We start from the raw sequence: 11,592 nt of genomic DNA on the forward strand, positions 1-11,592 counted from the left end.
AAATCCCTTCACATAGGCACTTTTTAAAACTGATGATATATTTAGATTGTCTGTAATATCCAAATAAAGATGCTTTCCAAATGTGTTGCAAATTGAAAGTGATTTTCAGACGTACTCTAGAAACCCACTGTCATACAGAATTCAGTACATCCCACTTTGTATTTTACCTGTCAATTTACCTTCTTCCCCCACACACTCATATCCCTATTCCCATTCCCAAATTAGACTCTAAAATCCCTGAGAGCAGGACCTATCTAACTTTTTATTCCCTCTGGCATCTAATATTGTGGCAAGCAAGATATGGGTGCTCCATGATTATTTGATAAATGGATGGATGCATGAAAAAGAATGAAAGTATATGTAAACCCCACAGCTGTCAGTTTTTTGCTTTCCTTATCTTAACTCAGGCAAACGAAAATGCATTCAGTAACATATTTCCATAATGAAATGAAGTATAATAACTAAATTTTGATCTATGTGAAAACACATAGATATAACCTGTAGAACAGTGTTACCCAAGTTGTGTTTTGTAGAACACTTACATGTGGGATAGTAAAAATTTTCTTCTGCTCTTAATAAAAGGGTTTCATCATGGTCAAACTGAGAAATCCAGTTTTAAAACTGGATTTTTTACTGCTAGATTCCTCAAAGTACATGACATACTAGTGTGCAGTATCATTTTCTAAGAAGCTATATAAGAACACTTCAGGTTTTGGATCATCTCAGCAGAAGAATGTTCTAAGGAATAGAGTTTGAGAAACAATGTTTTAGAATAATAAAAGACACCATGTTAAATCTCCTTCACCAGAGCAGTATTATAGACTTGGAAACATTTAATGTCCAGTTAAATATTCATCACTCTATCTCCACAGAAAGCAGAATGAAGGCAAACCTTCTGCTCCCATTGGGTCATTTTGAAAGGGTAGGGGAATATCTATTACTGTTGCTGATGCCCTCTGTTGGGTTTGATTGATAATTCCATTGAAGAGTTTTAAAAATTTTTCTCAGAATATTTCTTTCTTTCCTCTTCTGTCCCTTTCTTTCTAAATATGTATTTACAAAGTAATAGGGACCTCTGAATTGCATTTTAAAGACAACTTCAGACAACAGATGTTTATGTCTGATTAATCTTTGGAAGTGCTCAGAAAACGTTAATATTCATTAATAAATGGGATAACCATGATATTTCTTTGAGGAAAATGTAGGTAGATATGGTTCTGAGATTTCATGCAGGTCCATTACGATTCTGCAAAATAACTCAATACACCATCTGTAAGACTAAACTATAAATATAATGGAAGATTTTTCTGCATAGGGAGAAAAGCACTGTGGGAATTAAAGGAAAAGTAGGAAGTTAGATAACTCTACAGTGTCGATTATCACAAGATTTGGACCTCGTGTCAGCTCTGCTATTAGCTGTGTGTCTTTGGGACATTTCTCAGTGTCTCAAGAAGTCAGTTGCCTCTTTTGTAAGTGAGAGAAAGTAACAAGGTTAGTGGCTTTCAAACTATCTGTCTCAGGAATGCTGCAACAGTGGATGATGAAGAAAAGGGAATAGAGAGGGGAGACCAAGCGAATGGAATTCCAACCTCACATCTCCCACTGAGCAGCTCCACTCTTACATGTTTTATAGATAAAGATTCACAGAAATAATTATTTTTCAAAAGGTCCTGCTAATTTAAAAAGGGAAAAACACAGATTGCATGATCTAAAGTTCTGTTTAGCTATAACATGCTCTAGTTCACATTTTTAATGAGTATATTTTTATCTCAGAAAAAAATGTGCTTTTACATTTTTTTCCTATTCATTCATGTGCTCTTGGTTCAAGTAAAATTATACCTTAATGGACTTTCATTATTTTTATATAGCTTATCTTACATTTTTGTAATTTCTTTCTCACTAAATAAAAAGATGAGGTGATGTTTTGTTTTTCACAATAAAATTAAAGACAACATTGAAATTAGATGAAGTCAACTCCAGCCCATGCTTAACTTTAGAGTTATCTTTTCATGCTGCCTTTGGGCACTTAAATACTGTACTGTATTATCATTGAGGTAGAACAACAACAACAAAATAATAAAAAGGCAAAAACATTCACATAGAGAGGGAAGTGGGAAAGAAAGCCGTCAGAGACTTTTTTTTACATGATTGTCATCATTAGGCTTTGCAGTCTTCTTTGACACAAAGTTGAGACATAGTCTTCTTAATACGAAGGGCAGTTAGACGGGCTGCCCCATTGGCATACCAACACTCCCGCATTATTCTCCCCATGACTCGGAGTGCCTTTAAGAGAGAAAAAACATCAAAGACTTTAGCTACTCACACAAAACATAGTACAAAAGAAGCAAAAACATAAACCCAGAAACTGATGCTAAGCTTTGAAGAGGAAATAGTTAACTTAAAACAGTATGAACGGAGATTAGAGTCAAAAATCCAATCAAAACACAAATATTAACCTTGTAGAGACTAATTTAATTAAAAATTCAATAAACTGATTTCTTGGAATGTGGTAGAATTGCTATCTTTTAGAATCTTCTAAGAGGGACATGAAAGACATGAAGAGATATGGGTAGGGTTGAAAATTCCCTGTATCTTGATCTGGGTGGTGAGTATACATGTGTACACTTATGAAAAAACATTCATCTAGTGGTACACTAAGATTTGTGCATTTTACCATATATAAATTATACCACAATAAAAATAATTACCTAAGCATCAATATCAAAAATTCTGAATTTATTTATTTATTTTTAATTTTATTTTGTCGATATACAATGTGGTTGATTATTGTGGCCCATTACCAAAACCTCCCTCCCTCCTCCCTCTCCTCCCTCCCATCCAACAATGTCCTTTCTGTTTGCTTATCATATCAACTTCAAGGAATTGTAGTTGTTATGTCTTCTTTCCCCCCCCGTTTTTGTGTGTGTGTGTGTGTGTGTGAATTTATTTATTTATTTTTAGCTCCCACCAATAAGTGAGAACATGTGGTATTTCTCTTTCTGTGCCTGACTTGTTTCACTTAATATAATTCTCTCAAGGTCCATCCATGTTGTTGCAAATGGCAGTATTTCATTCATTTTTATAGCTGAGTAGTAGTCCATTTTGTAGATATACCACATTTTCCATATCCACTCATCCGATGATGGACATTTGGGCTGGTTCCAACTCTTGGCTATTGTAAAGAGTGCTGCGATGAACATTGGGGAACAGGTATACCTTCGACTTGATGATTTCCATTCCTCTGGGTATATTCCCAGCAGTGGGATAGCTGGAAAAATTCTGAATTTATCATTGAACTTGTTAAGACAAGTGAACAGATGTGAAGTTGATGGGTCGGGGGAGAGGGAACAGGGAAGAGGAAAAAGGAGGAATTGGTAAGAGGACATGAAAATCAACTACATTGTATATTGATAAATTAAAATAATTTTTTTAAAAAGAGGTATATGGCTTAGCCTTTCCCTTACAAAAAAAAAATTCTGAATTTAAAAAATCAGCATAAATGAACTGACAAAGAAATAATATAAATACTTTTTTTAAAAAGAGGTATATGGCTTAGCCTTTCCCTTACAAAAAAAAATTCTGAATTTAAAAAATCAGCATAAATGAACTGACAAAGAAATAATATAAATACTCAGAGGGGAAAACAATTAGTATGCATTAAACCAGAGAGATACAGAAAATCACTGAAGCAGGTGGCTGCTCTGGTGATGTCTGCTGATCTCATGGTCTAGAAGTCAGAATTAGTAGCCAAAAGAGAAATACAGAAAACAGAACCCAAAACACATAGAAAGTATCAGATCAAGATGCTTGCAAAGTCCTGAAATTAAGGATGAATCTGTCCCAGAAAGGAAACTTATAAGGGAAATTGCCTATGTCCTGGTTCTTGGCGAAGAAAAAAATCAAGCCCATGCCTTTAAACATTGCAGTAAACCTGAGCTCAAAATGCAAATCCACAAACACATGAGAAAACACATGAGAAAGCAAGGTACCATAAGCGAGTGTCAACTGAAACAATAAACAGTGGAAGCAGAACCATAAAAACGTTAAATGCTAGAATTTGATGAAATAAAATAAGTACATAAAATACATTAAGAAAAAGAAAAATTCAAAATATAAGTAAAAAACAAGACTATTTTTTAAAAAAGAAAAAAGTACCAATAAAACTTCTTGATATGAAAAATATAACAACTGAAATGAAGAACTCAATAGATGAGTTAATGGCAGATTAGACATATCTGTAGATGGAATTAAAGAACTGCAAGACAAATTTGAGAAAGATACAGTGTAAAAACAAACATCAAAAACATGAGCAAATAAAATAAAAGCAAAGTAGAATGAAAAGTCTAATATGTATCCAATGAGTTCTCCAAAAATAGGTAATAAAGTAAATGAGAGGAGGAATTATTCAAAGAGATAATGTCTCAGAATTTGCCAGAACTGAGGAAAGTCACAAATCCTTAGAATTACAAAGTCCAGAAATTCCAAGCAAGATTAGCCAAGATACATCTACACCAAATACATAACGGAGAAACTGCAGAATACTAAAGTCACAGATGTGGTCTTAAAGTAGTCATAAAGAAAAGATAAATCAACTAAAAACAAACAAAAATTTGATTGCTGATTTCTCAACAGCAATAATGGAAGTTAAATGACAGTGGAATAATAACTTTAATTTGTTTAGAGAGAATAACTGTTAAGCTACATTAGTGTGCCTCAATAAACTATTTGTTCAAGACTGAGGACAAAATAAATTCATTTTCAGACATTCCTAAACTGAAACAACTTACAACCACTAGGCCCTCACTAAAAAAAATAAGATAAAATACTTTTGAAGGAGACACATCAAGAAGACAGAAAATTATCTTAGAGAAAGCCATGACAGGCAAGAAGGAGTTTTGGACAATGAAAATGATAAAGATGTGGACAAGTCTAAATAAACAATGATGATATAAAATCAGACCAATATCTAATATGTGGGATTAAAATAAAACAAGACAGAACTAAATTACTGGATGAAAATTGCATATATCAGCATGTACAAAATTGATCACATATAAAATAACTATGTCTGGCTTATTCCAGGAATGCGTGATTGGTTTAAGAGTGGAAAAATCTATAAATGCAATTCATCACATTAAAAGACTAAAGTAGAAATGCTGTATCGTCATCTCATTCATAGGGAGCAAGCTTTTATTAAAACCAAACTCAGTTTTTATTTAACCTAATTTAAGTTTTTACCAAAAAGCACTATAGCAGATATCATACTCAAAGGTGAAACATAAAAAAGTTTCAAGGGGCAAAAACAAGAATGCCCATTATCACCACTTTCAGGCAATATTATACTAGACATCCTAAAAACTGCAATAAAAAAGAAAAAAAGGCCTGAGGACGGGTCCCAGAACTCTCATTATTTGGAGATAAAACTATGTGGACACTTAAAAGAATCTATATTTTTAAACCCTAAAGAAACTTTTCCACACCTATATTTATATAGCAACATCATTTTTTTAGAAAGGTAACTAAAAATCACATACATGACAATCAATAGCTGAGTAGATAAGGAAATTGCGCTATATCGATACAGTGGAATACTACACAGCACTGATGATGGACAGATAGATATGTTTCACAAATATGCAAAAGTAAACAATACATTTTTCAGGATATATGTATATATCCTGAAATATACGTGTGTGTGTGTGTGTGTGTGTGTGTGTGTATGTAAGGAATACCTGCACTCCCATGTTTATCACAACTCTATTCACAAAAGCCAAGATTTGGAACCAATCTAAATGTCCATAGATGGATGACTGAGTAAAGAGAATGTGATATATACACACAACATAATACTACTCAGCCATAAAAAAAGAATGAAATTCTCCCATACTCAGCAGAATGAGTGAGATTGGAGAAAATTATGTTAAGTGAAATAATCCAGGCACAGAAAGAGAAACACTGCGTGTTCTCACTCATATGTGAGAGATAAAAAATAAATAAAAATAATAATAATAATAATAAGTCAAACTTTTAGAAGTAGAGAACAGAACTGTGGTTTCTAGAGGTGGGAAAGGGGATGGGGGAGGGGAAATAGTGAAAGGTTGGGTTGATGGACACAAAATTAGATCTAGATAGGAAAAATAAGTTCTAGTGGTGTACAGTAGAGCTAGGCATCTATAATTAACAGTAACTTATTGTATGCTTTCAAAAGGTTAAAAGAGAGGATGGTAAATGTTCTCACTACAAACAATAAATTTTTGCAATGGTGAATTTGCTAACTACCCTGATTTAATCACTACACATTGTATACATGTACTGAAATATAACTCTGTACCCCATAAATATGTACAACCAATATGTTTCAATTAAATAAAAAGAAGTTGTGCTATCTGTATCTGCAGTCAATGGAATAATATACAGCAGTGATAATCAGCAGATATAAGTTTCCCAAATATGCAGAAGTAAACAATATATTTTTCAGGGTATACGTATATATCCTGAAACATATGTGTGTGTGTGTGTCTGTGTGTGTGTATGACAAAATTCTTAAAAAAAAAAAAGCAAGACAACAATAAAGAAATAATTATAAAAGTAACCTTTCAGAGGAGTAAGAAATTTTCAAAGTATTTAAAATGTTCTATTTCCAAACCTGGCAGTGAATTTACTGATTTTCATTTTATTATTATATTTTAAACTTCACAGATGTATATTCTTTCATATGCATGAAATTATTAATATTAGAAACAATTTTAACTTAATTTCCATTGGGTGATAAATGCCTCAAAATCTGCTTCTCAAATAAGTATGTGGGCAAGATATCTACACAAAATATAGGAATACCAGGACACAAATCTTGCCTTAAATAGAAAAAGAGCTGAGAAACATAGAGGAGAAAAGATGAGGCAGAAAAGCACCTATATATCCCTACAATAAATCCAAACTAAATGATGTCACATAAAAAGGATTATTATTACAGTTAATAATCATTACAGTTAATAATCATTACAGTTAATTATGGCAGAAAATAAACAGTAATATCTGCAATGGGGGAGATTAAAGCATTAGAATACTTTGGAACTGGTTAGATGATTCATAGTCTTACCCCCACCTTTCCTTCTTTTTCCTTGTGGGAGCTGGAAAACTATCTGCCTTCGTGTAAGGCAGAACAAGCACTGCAAAAACCAATGATTGTGTGTCTATTGCATTATGATTACTATAGTGGGTGGGGGAGTTAACAAGATAAATAACAAAGGTCTCTGCCATAAGGAAGCTTTTCTGAAGGGGGAAAATAAATTCAAACTTCAGCAGGTTAGAGATATGAATAAATGATTGAATATAAGAATGAATGTAATTGTGATATTCTGTGTGGCACAAACCTTGACTAACCACTGCATCTACCTCTGTTTCCCACAGTTCCCAGCTCCCTTGCAGTTAGGTGGGACCACGTGACCGCTGGTTTGAACCACGAGTGGAAGTACTGTGTGTCTCCTGGCGCCAAAGGATTAAAGAGCCAGTGTTTGATTCTGTATCTCCTCTTGCGTCCTGCCCTAGAGATCTGGAAACCACGTTTTGAGAGGGCAGCATCCAAGGATCAAAGTCACCTGGATTATCTGAGTCACCACAGGGAGCACAGATGCTGCAAGAGTTGCCTAACTTGTAGAGAACTTGGTATAAGCAAGAAATAAAGTCTTATTGTATAAAGCCTGGGATTTCAGGATTTGTTTGTTAGTGCCACATAACTCAGCACTGTGCATACATATTGCTAAAGGGAATAAAATGCTTCTGAGGACTTACAAAAAGACATATACTTACATATATGGAATGAAGGGGATGCCTAGATTAAGAAAGAAGAACTACATGCTCTCTGAAAATCCTCCCTGATACTCACCTCAAAAGTATAATAGGAAAAATATATACAAGAACTTAGTCTTACTTCACAGCTTTGCCACTGGTTTGGGATACTTGGTCGGAACTTCTGGTCACAAACAACCTTCCTCATTTCCTCTATGGAGGGATCTGAAGGCACCATGTCATAATAAGGCAACTGGTACTCCTCAACAATTCCTGTAAGAAATATGCATAATAAATCTCTCTGTGCAAATAATATACAAAGATGTCTATTTCAAAATAATACCAATTAAGTCTTCTAGGCACAAATGACACCCTGGGAAACTGGAAAGTCAGGTTTATTAAAATAACGTATCACTATAAAACCAAGAATATAAGATTAAAGCAGCCAGTTGAACTGTTATTATATAGTTATAAAACTTCATATTATGAAAGTGTTCATAACTATATAAATTTTATATAAAATGTTTATATAATTAATTTATGTAATATATAATATATAAAATATATAAAACTTACATACCTTTATAATTATATTTAATTTTTAATATTTTAATATAAAAATTGTTATTTTTTATTTACATAAAATGCCACTATGCAATTCAAAATTAATGCCTAAGTTCTCCTAATTATAAAAATTTACAGCACGGCCTAATGAGGCTCTGTGAATGAAGTATATTTCCTCATTAAATAACTTTTCAAAACAAAATAGCTTCCTCTCTGAAAATTTTTAGGCAATCTTTTAAAAGTTGAGTTTCTTACACTTAGATTTTAAAACTACGGAATGTTCTGGAAAAGCAGCAGCCAAAGGCAGTTGAAGATGGTTCAGCATAAAGATTAATGTTTAACGAGTCTTAAATGCAAAGACAAAGATGAACTTAATTATCAGAATATTACCTGAATCCAAGAAATTCTTAATCTTTTTAACTAACTACAGCCCTTTTAATTTAAAATATTTAAGACATGCCTTAATAGAAAACTAACTACTAAATAAATCTTGTTGGCTAAATTACTATTTTCACAGGTTAAGAAAATTTAAGGACAAAAATCTAAGAACAAATCTAGACAAATATCAATATGAAATGTTTCAAAAAAATAACAAACATGTTTGAAATCTTGCTATTTACCAAGCACCGTCCTAAACCTTTTATATGTTTTAATTAATTATTCCTCAAAACTACTGATTAAAGAAGGTATCATATTATCCCTATTTTACAGACAGCAAAACTGAGGCACAGTATTGTGAATTTGTGAATTTGCTCAAGAACCCACAGCTAGTAAGTACAGATCTGGAATTCACACCCACATTCAGGGATGCTAGTGCCCATGTTCTGTACCACTATAATTCTATTCTTCTATGAATAGTTTCAGATTCCTGAATGTTTTACTATCTCATCTATGAATAAAAAAGAGAGAGTGTTTACTCATTCAAATACAATTTTAACCTTATAAGCTTTTCATAAGATCTGCATTTTTTAATGCAACTGATGTAATGTAACATGACATCAACACAAAATGCAAAAAATGACAGTGGTTTAATAATGACAGGACTTTTATTGAATGTTTACTATGAGTAGGCTCTGCACTAAAAGCTTCACGTGAATTAATTCATTAAATCCTCAAAGCCTAAAGGGTCAGTTTTTATTATCTTTATTTTACAGATGAGGAAAGTGAAACTAAGTAACTTGCTTCAATTATGACATCGAAGGAGTTGCTAAACGAAGGCTTAATCCTAAACCTTCCTCACTTGAAAGTGAAGACTCTAAACCACTTTCTACCAGCATTTAACTTTTTTGCCACTTATGTAACAATTTCATCAGACTGCATTTGTAGGGTTCAATCCTCCTAAATTCTTTCTTGCAGTATCCATTTCTAAACTGCTGGGAGCAGTAAAGGCAGGAAGTTTGTCTTTGCTCACATATCCCCCCACTTTGCCCCACCCCCACCCCCCATTTATCATATCACAGGACAGAAAAGAAGTATGAGAAAAGCCTAAGAAATGAGAGACTGAAATTCAAGCCCTGTGGCCTTGGCAAGTCATTTAACTTCTTTGGGATATAAAGTAGGGATACCAGCTAATTGCATACAAACTCAAGATAATTTTCAAGTGCTTTGCAAAGTATCATTATGGAAATCAGAATTATCAGACCTGTCACCCCCACCCAAGCAGTAATTGCAACATACAATCTCCATTATATGCAGGATATCCCACTTTTGCCACTGTAAAGATATCACCAAAAGGTATTCTTTTAAAGAGTTAGAAATGATTCAATACAGTGCTTAGAAAATAAAATAAAATCACATGTTGTATTCAGAGCATCAAGGAAAGGAAGACACAAAGAATATTTACAAAATCTTACCTCCAACTGAACACCTCCGGGCTATTTCCCAGTAAACCAGACCGACAGAATAGATGTCAGCTCGTTTGAAGGACTCAAAGATATTCACATTTATAGTATCATCAAGCATTTCAGGAGCCATATACCTTCAAAAACATGCACATTTCAGATTCTGTGTATGACTTTATAGCAGTTCAGTAAAACACAATCTTAAGAAATCCTAATTCAAAATGTAAATTAAAATAGCTTACATCAATTTTACAGGTAGATCTGAGGCACTATAATACAATAAAATTAATACAGTTATTGACTCAACCATCAATTATAAATATTTAAAATGGAACAAGAGGTCATCACACTCAGTGTTGAAGCAGGTGTACAAGGATCTAGTACATGGAGAGCACAAGCTGGAGGGAAATTCAATGAGCAAAGCACTCAATAGGAAAGATGGAACTCAATTTCCACCAGTAGTTTGCTGCTATGGAAAGCTCCTTTAGGGCAAAGAGTGTGTTTTATTTACCATGGTGGGCCCAGGCCTCCAACACAATGATAGGAAGCATTCCACAAATACCTTCACTGAACAGACGATTTTATTATACATTGGCTCCAAGAAAAATGATAGCCTTGTTTGAACTGGACTAGATGGGAGAAATCTCCAGTCCATGGAACCTAACTGAGCCTAGCAGTCCTAGGGAGATTTTGGTGTTTTCTCAGAATAGTGAAGTCAGGATGCAAGCAAGGCCTCTGAAACTCTGAAAAGTGTTAGACTCTCTAAAGGAATCCAGCATCCAAGGTTTCCCTGGTTCCCTGATGTCAATTTACAGTTTTCTTTTTATTGGGAAGAGAAGAGAGGTCCCTTAGGCCTGCCCAGAATGAGAAAAGTGTTAGACTCTCTAAAGGAATCCAGCATCCAAGGTTTCCCTGGTTCCCTGATGTGGGGACAGTCAGAATGGCAATTTACAGTTTTCTTTTTATTGGGAAGAGAAGAGAGGTCCCTTAGGCCTGCCCAGAATGAATAAACTGCCCTGAATGGTTCCTGGGGCTTCATTAAAGTCTCCCAGGAAACCAAGCAAGGGATTCACAGGCAGTATCCTGTCTGTCTCAAATATGGCTCAGAGGCCAACTCTTCCCACTTAGAAATTCTCTACTATCGAGGGCCTTTAGCAACTCCAGGAAAATATTCTGGTTATTTCTGGTTTCAAGATCAAGAACCCTGGAATTATGCTAAAATAGCATAAAGCCTGAAACTTAAATAAAAGGAAATGAAAGTAGGCTGGTCATAACAAGAAAAACACCAGAAATCCCATTACTGATGGACCAGTCCTGGCGTATGTGTGATATGTTCTGTTTACATCATGCTTGTTCTTAGCCTTCACAGATTCTCTTCCTTAAAAGTGGGAATTGTGTC

At 34.0% G+C, this 11,592-nt stretch overlaps 1 protein-coding gene across 3 annotated transcripts in view; it reads right to left on the minus strand.

Annotated features, from left to right (window-relative positions):
- Positions 1–634: 634 nt before the first annotated feature.
- Positions 635–11,592, minus strand: part of ACVR1C (activin A receptor, type IC) — a 90,779-nt gene continuing 79,821 nt past the window's right edge. For 2 of the 3 annotated variants that reach the window (XM_008587800.1, XM_008587799.1), the window contains 3 exons: positions 10,206–10,330; positions 7,931–8,061; positions 1,973–2,283 (listed from right to left, as the gene is read on the minus strand). In XM_008587800.1, the coding sequence (XP_008586022.1) occupies positions 2,158–2,283; positions 7,931–8,061; positions 10,206–10,330 (382 nt within the window). In that variant the 3' untranslated portion in view covers positions 1,973–2,157. Of the gene's footprint in view, positions 2,284–7,930; positions 8,062–10,205; positions 10,331–11,592 lie in introns of all 3 variants that reach the window. The other variant, XM_008587798.1, reaches the window with a different exon arrangement.

The sequence above is a fragment of the Galeopterus variegatus genome, unplaced genomic scaffold (genome assembly GCF_000696425.1).
Source record: "Galeopterus variegatus unplaced genomic scaffold, G_variegatus-3.0.2 Scaffold4547, whole genome shotgun sequence".
Classification (NCBI taxonomy): domain Eukaryota; kingdom Metazoa; phylum Chordata; class Mammalia; order Dermoptera; family Cynocephalidae; genus Galeopterus; species Galeopterus variegatus.